Genomic DNA, 17,558 nt, shown 5'->3' with positions numbered 1-17,558 from the left:
TGAAGGAGCTGATAATCCTTCCTCAAAGGGCTTCAGAGAAAACAGAGGAGTGAAGATGATGAAAGGGAGGAAATAACGTATGACGCCAGCCGTGACTCACACCGCAGACGGGAACAACCGAAACAGGAGAAGACACACAGGGACCTCACTGCACAGCCACGGCTAAGATCCACGGGGGAACCCCCTCATCAGGTAAAGTCCCCGCAGACTGAGTTCTCAAGCAGCCGCCGGCCAAACTCCACACGCCTGACAACTCACTCACTCACTCACGCTACGGGGAGAATTCGAGACGGCGCGGGCCTTACGCGGGGAAGCCTGATGATGCCAGCGATACCCCTACTCGTTCGTCCCCTGGGCCGGGGGCCCGGCTCACAGAAAACCGTCCCAAAGGCACACGATGGAGACGTGGAAGGACACCTGCACCTGGCGGCGAGCTGGGTGCCACCGAGACAGGCTCGGCAGCCTTTCGGGGGAGCTGAAGTTTGCCTGCGGCCCCCGCACATGCTGGACGCTCACAGGGTTCCGCTGCCACAGCGCAGGTGCATTAAGTCACGAAAGTGCACACCCCGCTGGCCTCTGCCCACGGTCACCGTGGGTGCCCGAGCACCATGCTCTCCGCCTGCAGGGCCGGGTCGGTGCGTGCACGGACAGGGGGGCCTGTGGAGGTGTCCCTCGGACTCCCAGTGGTGCAGACACTGCAAGCAAGACAAGTTCAGTCTCAGAGCTCTCCCCTGCCCCGCTGGGTCACGCCCAGGTCACCCTGCTTCTCTGGGGCATCAAAGACAATGAGAAAACTTGGTTTTTACCACCAAACGTGACATCCAGCCAACGGACCAAGTTCTTTCAAGTCTTAAAGCCTGACTACCTTAGACGGTCACCAAGGCCGCCGCCGCTGTGCGTGGAAGCAAGGTCACGCCAAGAGCTGAGTCCTGGAGGGAAAACGACATGAAGCGCGCACGTGAGAACCAGGTGCCATGGAAACACTGTGGGGGGTGGGGGTGGGGGCGCCGAGGCAGGGAAGCACCGCGGTGGGGCAGGGTGGGCGCCGTGGCAGAAAGCACCGAGGAGAATATGTGGGTCCCACGCAGGAACCTCACTGCGCTGCGCAAGTGGCTTTGTAGGACCCGAAGCAGACGCAGCACGTGAGCTGCAAAAGAGGTGACTGACCCAGTCGGAGGCGCGCAGAGACCCTGTGGGTGGAGCCGGGCGCACTCGGCGAGGGTGAGTTCTCAACACAATGGAGGCTGTACTGAAAAGGATGAAGGTGCCCCAGCAGACGGAATGCCAGCAAAGAGACTTCCCAGTGAAGGAACTCTCAAAGATACCCCACAACTTCAAGAGCACCAAGGATAAAACACGGAAGCTGAGCAAGGCGTGTAAAGATGAGTGAGTCTGCCAGGGCATGGAGCAGGGGCTCACTCCACACGGGACAAGGAGATGGCACTGCTGTAACTACTTTTGGCAAGTTTTTACTGAGAGATAAAACAATTCTTAATGTTCCTGGTGTTTTAAATTACAGCATACTAGGTAAACATTAGTTCTTTACATGTTTGCAACCAACTGTAAGCAAGTTTCTAATATTTCAACAAAAATGATTATAGAAGGATCCTAATTTTTCCTGGAAGATGGTTTTCCATGGTTGTGACTTGACTTATCTGGTGCTTTCATGGCCCCACACTGCCGTGCAAGACAGGGACACCTCTACAAATATGGACTGACTTAGCAAAAACAAATACCCAAGTGTAAAAGAGTACACTAATTTTTCTCTAAGAAATGCAAGAAGTATGTATGTTCATACTCATACACATATTTGTACGTAGTTGCTCATATTAAAAGCTAAAATAACAATAAGAGGGTAAACCAAAGCTGTGGAAACTATTACCTCGGTGGAGAAACAGCACACAGGGACAGAACCCGGACTTATCTAAATGTCTGGTTTGTTAGTGTTCACTTTGTAACCATGGAGGTTTTTACATATTTATAAAACAAAACTTTTAAAAATACTTTAAGAAGACTATCCCTAATAGAAAAACGGAGGGACACTTCCCAATGTGTTCTTTCAGACCCGTATTGCCCTAAAACCAAGATCAGACAAAGGACTCACAAGAAAACTACCAAGCAGTGTCTTCTCTGTGAATCCAGTTGCAAAAATTACTGGAATCCAGCAACATATAAAAAAGATAAGACACAGCGACCATGTGGAATTTATGCCAGGAATGCAAGGTTGGTTTAACGTCCAAAAACCAACTCATTCAATAGACTGCATTAATAGGTTAAAAAACAAAAACTGGCCAGGCGCAGTGGCTCACGCCTGTAATCCCAGCACTTTGGGAAGCCAAGGCGGGCGGATCACTTGAAGTCAGGGGTTCAAGACCAGCCTGGCCAATGTGGTGAAACCTCATCTCTACTAAAAATATAAAAATTAGCCGGGCATGGTGGTGCATGCCTGTAGTCCCAGCTACTTGGGAGGCTGCGGCAGGAGAATCACTTGAACCCGGAAGGTGGAGGTTGCAGTGAGCCAAGATCGCGCCACTGCACTCCAGCCTGGGTGACAGAGCAAGACTTTGTCTCAAAACAAACAAGCAAACCCAAAAAAAACAGAAACCTGCCCACTCCTGTGGACCCCCTTCACAGCTGCAGAGCTGGAGAGGGCTGGGGAGCAGGGGTCATGCCCTGAGGGGCTCACATGTACCGTGCACCAAGGCTCTGGGGCTCTCACCTGGAGGGGTGGGAGCATTGGCTGCCCAGTGACTCCACCTAGAGGGTAGGAGGCTGGAGACGCAGGCACAGGTCCCTGGAAACACAATCGCCCACCAGGGGTCCAGACACGCATCCCTGGTGTAGGCACTGCCTTGGTAACATAGACACTAAACCGAGCGTGCTCGATCTCCGGGCGTCCATGCGGTCAGCCTGGAAAGCGTGCAGCTGAGAAAGAAAGCAGGTGGCGAATGACGCATGCGGCGCCGCAGCACTCAGGGCGAGTCTAGAAATGGGCCCATGGGGCCACTGCTGGGGGACAGGGGTCCACGGCCGCCCAGCCTGGGACGGCGGCTCCTTGGGCAGAAAGGCACACGGCCAGGGGGGTGCAGAACGGCCTCTGAGAGCCGTAAGAGCCAGTGCCACTGGCCCTGGAGGGGAGAGGAGGGGAGAGGAGAGGAGAGGAGGGTGGCACATGGTGGGCCTGTGCTCTTCACGGCCTCAGGATGAGAATGGAATTCCTACTCGCGTTTCAGATGCTTAAGAATTCACACGGCAGCAACCAGACAGCAAACCTCAGACCACAACTATAACCTCAGAGGAAACCTGGGCCACTCCCGCACGTGTGTGAAACGCACCCACCTCGGCCGCTCGGCCTCATTCATGCTCATGTGACATGCACCCGCCTCGGCCGCTCCGCCTCATTCATGCTCGTGTGACACGCACCCACCTCGGCCGCTCCGCCTCATTCATCCTCGTGTGATGTGCACCCACCTCGGCCGCTCGGCCTCATTCATCCTCGTGTGATGTGCACCCACCTCGGCCGCTCCGCCTCATTCATCCTCGTGTGATGTGCACCCACCTCGGCCGCTCCGCCTCATTCATCCTCGTGTGACGTGCACCCACCTCGGCCGCTCCGCCTCATTCATCCTCGTGTGATGTGCACCCACCTCGGCTGCTCCGCCTCATTCATCCTCGTGTGATGTGCACCCACCTGGGCCGCTCGGCCTCATTCATCCTCGTGTGATGTGCACCCACCTCGGCCGCTCCGCCTCATTCATCCTCGTGTGACACGCACCCACCTTGGCCGCTCGGCCTCATTCATCCTCGTGTGACACGCACCCACCTCGGCCGCTCGGCCTCATTCATCCTCGTGTGACACGCACCCACCTCAGCCGCTCGGCCTCATTCATCCTCGTGTGATGTGCACCCGCCTCGGCCGCTCCGCCTCATTCATCCTCGTGTGATGTGCACCCACCTCGGCCGCTCCGCCTCATTCATCCTCGTGTGACACGCACCCACCTTGGCCGCTCGGCCTCATTCATCCTCGTGTGACACGCACCCACCTCGGCCGCTCGGCCTCATTCATCCTCGTGTGACACACCCACCTCAGCCGCTCCGCCTCATTCATCCTCGTGTGACACACACCCACCTCGGCTGCTCCGCCTCATTCACGCCCGTGTGACGTGCACCCACCTCGGCTGCTCCGCCTCATTCATCCTCGTGTGATGTGCACCCACCTCGGCCGCTCCGCCTCATTCATCCTCGTGTGACGTGCACCCACCTCGGCCGCTCGGCCTCATTCATCCTCGTGTGACGTGCACCCACCTCGGCCGCTCCGCCTCATTCATCCTCGTGTGACGTGCACCCACCTCGGCCGCTCCGCCTCATTCATCCTCGTGTGACACGCACCCACCTTGGCCGCTCGGCCTCATTCATCCTCGTGTGACACGCACCCACCTCGGCCGCTCGGCCTCATTCATCCTCGTGTGATGTGCACCCGCCTCGGCCGCTCCGCCTCATTCATCCTCGTGTGACACACACCCACCTCGGCTGCTCCGCCTCATTCACGCCCGTGTGACGTGCACCCACCTCGGCTGCTCCGCCTCATTCATCCTCGTGTGATGTGCACCCACCTCGGCCGCTCGGCCTCATTCATCCTCGTGTGATGTGCACCCACCTCGGCCGCTCGGCCTCATTCATCCTCATGTGATGTGCACCCGCCTCGGCCGCTCGGCCTCATTCATCCTCGTGTGACACGCACCCACCTCGGCCGCTCCGCCTCATTCATCCTCGTGTGATGTGCACCCACCTCGGCCGCTCCGCCTCATTCATCCTCGTGTGATGTGCACCCGCCTCGGCCGCTCGGCCTCATTCATCCTCGTGTGACACGCACCCACCTCGGCCGCTCCGCCTTATTCATCCTCGTGTGATGTGCACCCACCTCGGCCGCTCCGCCTCATTCATCCTCGTGGGACATGCACCCGCCTCGGCCGCTCGGCCTCATTCATCCTCGTGTGATGTGCACCCACCTCGGCCGCTCGGCCTCATTCATCCTCGTGTGATGTGCACCCACCTCGGCCGCTCCGCCTCATTCATCCTCGTGTGATGTGCACCCACCTCGGCCGCTCCGCCTCATTCATCCTCGTGTGATGTGCACCCACCTCGGCCGCTCGGCCTCATTCATCCTCGTGTGATGTGCACCCACCTCGGCCGCTCCGCCTCATTCATCCTCGTGTGATGTGCACCCACCTCGGCCGCTCGCCTCATTCATCCTCGTGTGATGTGCACCCACCTCGGCCGCTCCGCCTCATTCATCCTCGTGTGATGTGCACCCACCTCGGCCGCTCCGCCTCATTCATCCTCGTGTGATGTGCACCCACCTCGGCCGCTCCGCCTCATTCATCCTCGTGTGATGTGCACCCACCTCGGCCGCTCCGCCTCATTCATCCTCGTGTGATGTGCACCCACCTCGGCTGCTCGGCCTCATTCATCCTCGTGTGATGTGCACCCACCTCGGCCACTCCGCCTCATTCACACTCGTGGGACATGCACCTGCCTCGGCCGCTCGGCCTCACCCTCACATGCCCGCAGTACCACCTCGGCTGCTCCACGTCACACGCGTGACACGCACCTTGGCCACCAGACCCATGTCATCCATGGTGGCCCTCTCGTGGGGGAACTGGGCGAAAGTGCTCTCGATCTTGCTGATGACGGCATCCACATTGACAGAGTCCTGCGGGCGTCCTCTGGGGAAGTAGAAGGTCGGAATGCTTTGGCTTGTGGCCGGGGGCAGAGGCTCTTCTTTCCGCGTCTGAACCTGAAGAGTCGACAGACAGCAGTCAGTTAGAACCTGGGAGCATCGAACGCCTTCTCCACCCAGACAACACAAGGGGCCTTTCTAGGGCTGACGGTGCTGAGGCCACCTGACCCCAGCCGGGAGAGGACACGCTGCAATCCCTGTGGGGGACCACACTCGTACTCCACTGCAGGGCCACCTCCACCCAGGAAGCCACACGGTGCTGCCACGGACCCCACTCTGGGTGGCTGCTGTGTGCCACTGAGCCCCCACCACACCGAGCAGGGTCCTGGGGACAAGGGCAGGTACGTGCCCCAGATGCCTGAGAGCCCAGCCGGGACCCACTCCCGATTCCCAGCAGCCACACCACTGACCCCACCACACCTGGCAGGGCCCCGGGGAAAAGGGCAGCCGTGCACCCCAGACGCCTGAGAGCTCAGACGTGGAGAGGCACAGGCGCCGTCCACAGGCAGCCCTGTCCCTGGAGCCCGGGCGACTCACATTCTGAGAGGCAGAGGCAGGGCAGGCAGCCACACAGCCAGGCGAAGGGGTCGACCACCAGGTACTGCTGTGGACACGCCTCAGCCCCTCCCCCAGTGCACAGACCACGCCCACGGGCTCTTGACCCCACTCAGCACTAGCACTCCCCTCACCCAGTATATCCACAGGCCCCAGAACACTCAAGAGTCTCCTGCTTGTATCTCTACACAACCTGAGAGGTGGACATTTGATCTCATCCCGTGATGCTAAAACACCGCCTGAAATGGTTAACGGCATCGGCAACCGTATTGCGTCCTCCCCCATCAACTGCCCAAGGGACGGTGCTGTGTCCTCCTCCACCATCAACTGCTGAAGGGACGGGGCTGCATCCTCCTCCATCAGCTGCATCCTCCTCCTCCTCCAACTACCCAGGGGACGATGCTGTATCCTTCTCCTCCATCAACTACCAGGGAGCGGGGCTGCATCCTCCTCCTCCATCAACTACCCAGGGAACGAGGCTGCATCCTCCCCCATCAACTACCCAGGGGACGGGCTGCGTCCTCCTCCCCCATCAACTACCCAGGGGACGGGGCTGTGTCCTTCTCCATCAACTACCCAGGGGACGGGGCTGTGTCCTTCTCCATCAACTACCCAGGGAAAGGGGCTGCGTCCTCCTCCCCCATCAACTACCCAGGGGACGGGGCTGTGTCCTTCTCCATCAACTACCCAGGGGACGGGGCTGTGTCCTTCTCCATCAACTACCCAGGGAAAGGGGCTGCGTCCTCCTCCCCCATCAACTACCCAGGGGGCGGGGCTGCATCCTTCTCCATCTACTACCCAGGGAACGAGGCTGCGTCCTCCCCCATCAACTACTCAGGGGACGGGGCTGCGTCATCCTCCATCAACTACCCAGGGGACAGGGCTGCGTCATCCTCCATCAACTACCCAGGGGACGGGCTGCGTCCTCCTCCCCCATCAACTACCCAGGGGACGGGGCTGTGTCCTTCTCCATCAACTACCCAGGGGACGGGGCTGTGTCCTTCTCCATCAACTACCCAGGGAAAGGGGCTGAGTCCTCCTCCCCCATCAACTACCCAGGGGACGGGGCTGTGTCCTTCTCCATCAACTACCCAGGGGACGGGGCTGTGTCCTTCTCCATCAACTACCCAGGGAAAGGGGCTGCGTCCTCCTCCCCCATCAACTACCCAGGGGGCGGGGCTGCATCCTTCTCCATCTACTACCCAGGGAACGAGGCTGCGTCCTCCCCCATCAACTACTCAGGGGACGGGGCTGCGTCATCCTCCATCAACTACCCAGGGGACGGGCTGCGTCCTCCTCCCCCATCAACTACCCAGGGGACGGGGCTGTGTCCTTCTCCATCAACTACCCAGGGGACGGGGCTGTGTCCTTCTCCATCAACTACCCAGGGGACGGGGCTGTGTCCTTCTCCATCAACTACCCAGGGAAAGGGGCTGCGTCCTCCTCCATCAACTACCCAGGGGACGGGGCTGTGTCCTTCTCCATCGACTACCCAGGGAACGAGGCTGCGTCCTCCCCCATCGACTACCCAGGGGATGGGGCTGCGTCCTCCTCCATCAACTACCCAGGGGACGGGCTGCGTCCTCCTCCATCAACTACCCAGGGGACGGGCTGCGTCCTCCTCCATCAACTACCCAGGGGACGGGCTGCGTCCTCCTCCATCAACTACCCAGGGGACGGGGCTGCGTCCTCCCCCATCAACTACCCAGGGGACGGGCTGTGTCATCCTCCATCAACTACCCAGGGGACGGGGCTGCATCCTCCTCCATCAACTACCCAGGGACGGGCTGCGTCCTCCTCCATCAACTACCCAGGGGACGGGCTGCGTCCTCCTCCATCAACTACCCAGGGACGGGCTGCGTCCTCCTCCATCAACTACCCAGGGGACGGGCTGCGTCCTCCTCCATCAACTACCCAGGGGACGGGGCTGCGTCCTCCTCCCCATCAACTACCCAGGGACGGGCTGCGTCCTCCCCCATCAACTACCCAGGGACGGGCTGCATCCTCCCCATCAACTACCCAGGGGACGGGGCTGCGTCCTCCCCCATCAACTACTCAGGGGACGGGGCTGCATCATCCTCCATCAACTACCCAGGGGACGGGCTGCGTCCTCCTCCATCAACTACCCAGGGGACGGGCTGCGTCCTCCCCCATCAACTACCCAGGGGACGGGGCTGCGTCCTCCCCCATCAACTACTCAGGGGACGGGGCTGCATCATCCTCCATCAACTACCCAGGGGACGGGCTACGTCCTCCTCCATCAACTACCCAGGGAATGAGGCTGCGTCCTCCCCCATCAACTACTCAGGGGACGGGGCTGTGTCCTCCTCGACCAACTGCCATGGAGGAGGTTCCGGGGAGGAAGTCCCCATACCAATGGACCACAGCTCAGGGCCTTTGCACCCACAATCCTGACTGCCTCGATCAATCCAGGACTGGGTCCGAGCTCCAGTGTCCTCACAGAGAAAACAGTCCACCCTGCTGTCCCTACAGGACCCTCACCCCAGGTCACAAGGGTCCCACAGACAGCGCCCCAACTGTCCCCACCCTGCTGTCCCTACAGGACCCTCAGCCAAGGTGAGACTCAGTTGTTTTTCTCTGATCCCCATCTAGGAGGAACAGAGGCCGCCTCCGTGACCTGGGGCAGAGCAGGCTCCCCGCAGTAGGTGCCAACTGAGTGTTCCTTCAGCACAGCTTTACCTGAAGGGCACACCCCTTCCCTGTGATTCAGAACATGACCTCTGTGTCCTGGGGCAGGAGGTCCCTGCATCTCCCCGAGCCCGCAATCCCACAATGCATCTCCCCGAGCCCACAATGAGGAGCCTGCGGCTCTTCCCCCTTCATCACGCTGGGTTCCCACAGCTCTGCTATGTGGGGTACGGAATTGACCCCACGAATATTCTGCAATGAGCTCTCAGGCTCCTGTGTTTGGCAATATTCCAACGACCTGGGCACAAAACCAACCTTCCTGGTGAAAACTGCCAAGAACCCTGGACAGAATAGTTCACAAACGTCTTCTAGACGGCGCCCACAGGCTGGCAGAAAAGAATGACAGGAAGGAGGAACCCGGGAAAGCCCGTGGAGCCTGAACAGGCTCTGCCTTCAGAAGCGTGGGCCGAGCGGGCTCACCCGAAATCTCTCACAGCTTTGTGGAGCTCTGGGGAAGAGGAGGCAAAATGCAGGGTCCTCCGGGGAAGCTCCCAGAACGCGTCACCTTCAGTGGGACGAACGAGCTCCAAGTAAATCCCCAGCGCGCCTCCGGCCCCAGGAATGAAAGGAAAGTTGCAGCCTTCACCTGGAGCTGCTCGCAGGAGCTGGGCAGGGGGGGAGTTCTCCCCTGAGAACTGACGGCTACAGCCGACTCTCCTGCAGGTTTGCAAACCAAACTCATGTCACCAGGATGATGCGAAAACTCTCAAACCGGCCGGGCGCAGTGGCTCATGCCTGCAATCCTGGCGCTTTGGGAGGCGAGGGGGGGCAGGCTGCCTGAGCTGAGGAGTTCGAGACCAGCCTGGTCAACATGGCAAAAGTTAATCTCTACCATTAAAAAAAAAAAAATCGAAAAATTTAGCTGAGTGTGGTGGCACATGCCTGTAATCCCAGCTACTCAGGAGGCTGAGGCAGGAGAATCGCTTCAACCCGGGAGGCAGAGGCTGCAGTGAGCCGACATAGCACCACTGAACTCCACAGAGCAAGAGTCTGTCTCCAAAAAAAAAAAACCCCTCCAGCCAATAATGCAAAGTTATTCCCATGCGGGCAGCACCTGGAAGCAACAAGTTCTTGAGGAAACCCAGGACTCAAGAAACCTCCCAAACTTCCAAGAAAAAATGAGCAGTTCACAGTCAAAAATCACCAAAATGGCCACAGAAACAAAGCACCATGAATGACAGTCGGCAGAAACGGTCCACAGGGGCTTCCCACTCTGACACTGTCGGGATAGAAAACAAGTGCGCCTCGTGCATTTTAAGAAATGAAAGAGAAGGTTGAAACGACGAGCAAAAAAACAAGTCAATTCTAGAGGTTTAAAATACACGAACAGAACACACACTGGGAGGGGTTACAGAGCAGACGTGCAATTTCAGGGAGATGTGCCGAAGTGGGAGAAAGAAATTAACAGTGTTTACCCCGCAGCCCTAAGACCTGGAGAGATGCCCAGGCCTGAGGACCCCCATGAACCCCAGCAAAAGAGGAAAAGAAAGCCACTCCTTCACACACAGCAATGAGACTGGAGACCAAAAACAGACCAAATACAACCAACCAACCAAAACGAGGGGTGACCGGCCAGGTGTGGAGGCTCACGCACCTGTCATCCCAGCATTTTAGGAGGCTGAGGTGGATCACTTGAGGCCAGGAGTTCGAGACCAGCCTGGCCAACATGGGGAAACCCAGTCTCTACCAAAAATACAAAAATTAGCTGGGTGTGGTGGCGGGCGCCTGTAATCCCAGCTACTCGAGAGGCTGAGGAAAGAGAATGGCGTGAACCCAGGAGACAGAGGTTGCAGTGAGCTGAGATGGCACCACTGCACTCCAGCCTGGGCGACACAGTTAGACTGTCTCAAAACAAAACGATAAAAAAAATTAACCAGGCATGGTGGCGGATGCCTGTAATCCCAGCTACTTGAGAGGCTGAGGCAGGAGAATCGCTTAAACCCGGGAGGCGGAGGGTGCAGTGAGCTGAGATCGCACCACTGCATTCCAGCCTGGGTGACAGAGTGAGACTGTCTCAAAAAAAAAAAAAAAAAAAAAAAAAAGAGTGAGATGAACACTTGGACATTTTTAGCCCCAAATTTACAGAGACCATGCACCCCATTAACAGACACTCTATGGGGCAAAAGCTGAGGAAACGCAGCAGGGAGAAGCCAAAAGCTCCCAAAGGGAAGGTTGGAATTGAAAGAAGGGATGAAGAGCAGGTCAGTGGTAATGAGAAGGAAAACCCTGGCAGCTGACCACATAAATCAGTGATAACAATGTATGTTCAATTTAAAAAACATAAATCAGTGATAACAACGTATGTTCAATTAAAAAAAAAATCAATACAACAACAGGCTGTCAGTGACATGGTGACTGGATGAGTGTGAGACGGTTTGTGAGTTGGAAGAAAAGATACTGATTAACATTGGGCTTTGAAGAATTTAGTTGACGTTCCTTTTTTTTTTTTTTAAGAGACGGGGTCTCGCTATGTTGCCCCGGCTGGTCTTGAACTCCTGGCCTCCAGCGATTCTCCTGCCTCAGCCTCCCAAGGCACTGGGATCACAGGTGTAAGGCCCTGAGCCTGGCCAGCCATTGACATTTGTAGGATAAACAGTGAGCTAGCAGAAAGTGTGTACTCCAAACGACAGAAAAGGTGACCGAGCTGAAAGAGCGGGAGACAGAGATGCAGGATGAGACAGAGTCCATCACATGAATGAGCAGGCAACATCGACCTCAATGTACCGAGTGTTACAGTTACCAGACAAAGGTCTGACTGCAGAAAGAAAACAGCATTCACGTATACGGGAGACACAGAGGACAGAAAGACACAGGAGATATATGTGACTTAAGGACCCAGAAACTACACATTTTTTTTTTTTTTTTGAGATGGAAAAAGATAGAGCAGGCAGACCATAAAGAAAGCTGGTGTCGCTGTATTAACATCGATGAAGTGACACAAGGTGATGGACAGGCCTGGAGACAGACAGGCCACCAAGGAACGCCGAAGAGGTCAGTCACGGGAGGACAGGATGACGCTAACTTTATCGATGCCTGACAACGCAGCCTCGGCACTGATCAAGTAAACACCACTGGACACAAACTCAGCCCGCCAGGAAAGGTGGAGAACACCCACCTCGGGCACAGACACGGGGAAGGCCGGGACCACCCACCAACACAGGAAAGGCCAGGACCACCTACCCTGGGCACCGACACGGGGAAGGCCGAGTCCACTCACTCCGGGCACCGACATGGGGAAGCCCGGGACCACCCACCCTGGGCACCGACACGGGGACGGCCGGGACCACCCACCCTGGGCACCGACACGGGGAAGGCCGAGTCCACTCACTCCAGGCACCGACACGGGGACGGCCGAGTCCACTCACCCCGGGCACCGACACGGGGAAGGCCGGGACCACCCACCCTGGGCACCGACACGGGGAAGGCCGAGTCCACTCACCCCGGGCACCGACACGGGGAAGGCCGGGACCACCCACCCTGGGCACCGACACGGGGAAGGCCGGGACCACCCACCCGGGCACCGACACGGGGAAGGCCGAGTCCACTCACTCCAGGCACCGACACGGGGACGGCCGAGTCCACTCACCCCGGGCACCGACACGGGGAAGGCCGGGACCACTCACTCCGGGCACCGACACGGGGAAGGCCGGGACCACCCACCCTGGGCACCGACACGGGGAAGGCCGGGACCACCCACCCGGGCACCGACACGGGGAAGGCCGAGTCCACTCACTCCAGGCACCGACACGGGGAAGGCCGGGACCACTCACCCCGGGCACCGACACGGGGACGGCCGGGACCACTCACCCCGGGCACCAACACGGGGAAGGCCGGGACCACTCACCCCGGGCACCGACACGGGGAAGGCCGGGACCACCCACCACGGGCACGGAGAAGGGGAAGGCTGGTACCGCCCACCTGGGCACTGACAGGAGGAAGGCTGGGACCACCCACCCTGGGCACCGATGGGGGGAAGCTGGGCCCTCCCACCCCGGGCACTAATAGACAAGCGACAGAACAACAAACAACACAACCGCTCCATGCGGGCACGGGAGATTTACAAGGTTAATCTCACGGACAGAAATAGACTCAGCCTCAGCACAGCTGCAGAGCACACATTCTTTTCAACACACACAGCTCACTTGGGAACTGGCCACCTCTCCGGCCAAGCAGCAGGTCTCAGGGGATTCTGAAGGAATCACAGGGCCTGCTGCCCTGCCCCGAATGTAGCCGGTGAGGCCAGGCATGAACAGTAAACACAGAAGGAGCAAAAACAGCTGCGTGTGTGTGGAAGAATTCTAAAGCCAGCCGCCTGTTCATTAAAAAGTTCAGACAAACCAGAGGGGCCTATGGCAGCCGGGTCACCCACTTTAAATCCTCCTCAGTACGTGGACTTTAAAAAGTACTTCGTAAAGCGCCCGTCACCCAAAGCACAGTGATAAAGGCGACACCCTGCCTCCCGACAAGCTATTTCTGTTGAGGGCACTGAGAAGGCAGCTCCCTGACTCATCACAATTCCAGAAGTCACAGATATGTGTGTCGCCCTTCCACAGTACGCCCACAGTTTTGCAAAACATGTCCGTATACGACCAAAAGCAAAGGCTGAGCCTAACGCTGAGGCTGCCTGTTTTTGCGTAGAAGTGCGGTGCAGGTGAGTACCCTGAGAACACAGGCCACGTGCACCGTGACACATCATCTCGCGACACCAGCCTCGGGCAGACCCCCACACGTGCAGAGGGTGCGCACAGCAGGCAGGGCGCGGTGACCAGCAGAAATAACCCTCTCCCCGACTGCAGCAGGAGCGGACACCACGATCAAAGCCACAGAGAAGGTGCCGGAGAAGCACGGGGCCGGCGGAAGGCACGCTCAGTACAGGCTGCAACGCACAGCCGTGTCCCCAGGAGCCCTCACTCTGCAGCGGCCTCTACTCTGCAGCGGGAGGCGGAAGCATGGGAGGCTGTGGTATGGGATCAGGGAGGGGGGGGTTCGGCCAAGACCCACACTCATGGATTCCAGCTGAGCCCCTCGCCCACCCAAATGACAGCCACCCCTGGAAGGCAGGGCCTGCTGCAAGCTCTCAGCATTCTTCTCGGCCCAGCACTCGACTCCCAGGGACCCTCCGCGAGGGCTGGTAGAGGGCTGCCAGCTACACCTGCTAACCGCACGCTGGACGGCTAAACACAGGAGTCAAAAAGGTCGGTGTTTACACAGAGGAGCCGAACACGGAGATGAGAGGCCCCGCGTGTGGGTTTAAAAATCCCCTCTGTAGCAAAGAGGGAGAACTGCAGTGGAGGGGTCAACACGGAAACGCAGCAGGTCCAGGTGTCTGAGGTGGCCAGAGCTCACGTGGGCTAACATTCACTCAGACACACGACTGCAGCCGGGCAGTGGGGCCACGACAGATGCTGAGAGACGTCGGCTGGGCCCTGGACCCACGGCTGGTGCCTGCACCCACGACTGCAGCGAGGTGTGAGTCTCCACAAAGCTCGGAAGGCTGGGCTGGGGGATGTGGGGATCATTCTGTCCACCAGCCAAGGGGTGACGATGGATGCCGGGCAACACAGCGAGGGGAGGATCGGGCACCCTCCCTGCGTCCACAAGCCCCTGGCGGATGCTCCTGAGCCTGGTCTTCTGTGTGGACATTCCCATCTGGGCTTCTGTTTCCTGTTAACCCCCCTTGCTGCAGCTCCCTGCCAGGTGGGGAACCCAAGCCCTACCGTCTCCCTGCCACTGCCCAGGGAGTGGCATCCTCGGCAGCGTCCTGGCCAAACCAAAGGCTGCAAGGGTTTTGGTGACCACTGGCCTTGGGAGCGGAACGGCACGTGCCCTGGAGGTGAGAGCAGGAGGTGCATCAGGGACGCCCAGAGCCCAGGCTGTCACCACGCCGAAGTCAGCTCCAAGTACAGCGGGACTGCTGCACAGGGGACGGCGCTTTCAGCCATGGATGGTGCTGTGCAGGGTCTGTGCGTCCGCCCGAAGGACCCCGTGGGGACGCTGGACAGTGTCTGTGTGACCAGGACAGGTGAAGAGGAGCGTCTGCGTGCTGAGTCAGTGTGTGGGGAGCGGGAGACTCACTCCCCAGGCGGGGAGGGCCAGGCTAGGGCAGCACAGCTGTCCTGGGCTGGGAACAAGGTCTGAGCTGTCCTGCTGTTGCCTGGGGACAGAAGGCCTGAGAATCCCTGCGCAGGAGGCGCAGGCAGTGGCTCCAGCAGGAAGAGCTCGGCCAAGCTGCTGCACGGCCCCACTCCAGGTACATGCTGGGTCCTACAGTGAGAGCACGTGCCGTGTAACATGCCATCGTCACACGGGAGCCTCCCCGGACCCACGGCGAGAGTACGTGTGACACACCATCGTCACACAGGAGCCTCTCCGGACCCACGGCGAGAGTACGTGTAACACGCTACTGTCACACAGGAGCCTCCCAGGACCCACGGCATGAACACATGCTGTTCCGTTCCCAAGGCCAGCGGTCGCTGAAACCCCCCCCCGCCCACCCCCCGAGTTTGGTTTGTCAAGGATGCCGGTGGCTGGGAAGTGGGCAGTGGCAGGGAGGAGGAGGAGCGCAGAGGAGCGGTACCCCGACACGTCCAGTGGCTCCCACACAGGTGCTCCGCGACAACCCTCCTGAGGGTGTGTGCAAGTGGGGTGGACCCAACAGACACAGCCCATGCTCATGCATGGACTGAAAGCAGCCAGAAAACGTCCCCTTCTCCCCCAACACCACCCCCAAAAATGCCCCAAAATACCCCTGTAATTCCTCCACCACCCCTCAGACAACACGATTTCACACATCTGTCCTCCCTAAAAACGTGGAAACCCATTTTCTGTGAAATGAAGCAAACTTCTGTAAACGGAATTCGTGATTTCCCAAAAACTGACTTTTTAAAAATAAACAGTCCTGTTAAAACAATGCAGACTTTGGTGAATGGGCTCTGCCTCCGGGAGGTGCACACACAGGTGCATCGTCACCACAGCCTCCCACAGAAGAGCCAGGGCCCCGCTGCAGGGCTAAAGGGCTTCCTCATCCAGCCACGTGCGAGCTAATCACCTAATGGGCTGCAACCAGCGAGCACGCACCTCCCAGCACCTCCCACCGTCTAGAGCAAATCCCGCACGAGGCTGATCTCACTCTTAGGGTCTGCAGGTTAAGAGGATTTTAAAGAAACCAGCCTCGCCTTTACCCACTTACAGGCAAAATGTCAAAACCTGGAAGACAGAGGTCAAAAACCCCGAAGGAGTGCAAAAGTTGTGATCTGAGAGAAAAAGTTTCAATTAAAATATCAACAGAAAGAAGTGGGTCTATCCTCTCCCTTCAAGCAGGATGCCTTGGTTCAGCTTGATGTTTAGGCCATTAGTTCCAGACTCCTGGAACTGAGTTTGAAAAGCACGTCTGATGTGCCACGTGGGTGTGAGGCGCCCGCCAGCCACGCACACCCTGCCTGGATGAGATTCGCATCAGATTCGGCCGCAGCCAAGCCCTAAATTCTCAAATTATACCGGGATTGTCACAGGAACACGCTTACACGTTTAAATCACGTGGTACTCGTAAAACTAACTCATACAATATACACGGGGTACAGACACAAATTTTACTTCCCTGAGCACTTATGAGAACAGAGATTAAATTTCAAAGCCAGCTGGGGCGGAGGCTCACGCCTCTACTCCCAGCACTTTGGGAGGCCCAGGTGGGCGATCGCCGGAGGTCAGGAGTTCAAGACCAGCCTGGTCAACATGGTGAAACCCCGTCTCTACTAAAAATGCAAAAATTAGCTGGGCGTGGTGGTGCACGCCTGTAATCCCAGCTACTCGGGAGGCTGAGGCAAGAGAATCACTTGCACCCAGGAGGTGGAGGTTGCAGTGAGCCAAGATAGCGCCGCTGCACTCCAGCCTGGGCAACGGAGAGACTCTGTCTCAAATAAATAAATATAAATGAAAATAAATAAATTTCAAAGCCAGTGAGTTACTCAATAAAACCACGCTGCATAAATAGTCCGGTATGTGAGTGATATCTCAACCGACTCTTAAACAGGTTAGCCAACGGGAAGGAATGCTGGGTATTGCAATAACGCCGGGAAAGTTTCAGCCACCCAACGCCTTTACGAAGGGTGAAGGAGTTTCCCGATGTTTATTACCAGCAATGCAAGGTATTATTTAAATTAAAAATCTGTCTGCAGCGAATCCTCCCAGGCGCTGACGGCTCTCACCCCCCTTGGTTGATCACAGCAAGGCGCGCACTCACAGCCAAAACTCCCGGCAAAGGAGCGGGTGCTCTTTTCAAAGCCCGGTTTTCCTAACAAGCTTGGCACCGCTTCCCACAGAGCAGCACCCGGTTTTCGGCGGCCTGGGGCTCGAGCGGGTCCCCTGCGCCCACAACTGGCCCCGAAAATCTGGCGTTTGGGCCCCGCCACGCGACAACGGGTGCACGGCCAGCAGCGGCGAGCGGAGGCCCGCGCGGGGCCGGGAGGGCAGGGCTCGCCGGGCCGGGAGGCCTCGCCCGGTGTCGGGCAGCCGCGGGGCGCGCGGGGCTGACCTGCTGGAAGGCCTTCAGCCGCTT

General features: G+C 58.3%; 1 protein-coding gene across 1 annotated transcript in view; it reads right to left on the bottom strand.

Moving 5' to 3' along the window:
• The window catches only part of LOC115833850 (serine/threonine-protein phosphatase 2A regulatory subunit B'' subunit beta-like), a gene marked incomplete at its 3' end in the record, with an annotated part of 48,846 nt that overhangs the window by 19,144 nt on the left and 12,144 nt on the right, over nucleotides 1-17,558 (bottom strand). Inside the window, exon 2 of the mRNA XM_030808671.1 lies at nucleotides 5,612-5,797. Within this exon, the coding sequence (XP_030664531.1) occupies nucleotides 5,612-5,797 (186 nt within the window). The remainder of the gene's footprint in view (nucleotides 1-5,611; nucleotides 5,798-17,558) is intronic.

This window comes from Nomascus leucogenys, unplaced genomic scaffold (assembly GCF_006542625.1).
Source record: "Nomascus leucogenys isolate Asia unplaced genomic scaffold, Asia_NLE_v1 000907F_72361_qpd_obj, whole genome shotgun sequence".
Taxonomy (NCBI): domain Eukaryota; kingdom Metazoa; phylum Chordata; class Mammalia; order Primates; family Hylobatidae; genus Nomascus; species Nomascus leucogenys.
The sequence above is the reverse complement of the archived record's forward strand: the minus strand, read 5'-3'. Positions and strand labels throughout refer to the sequence as shown.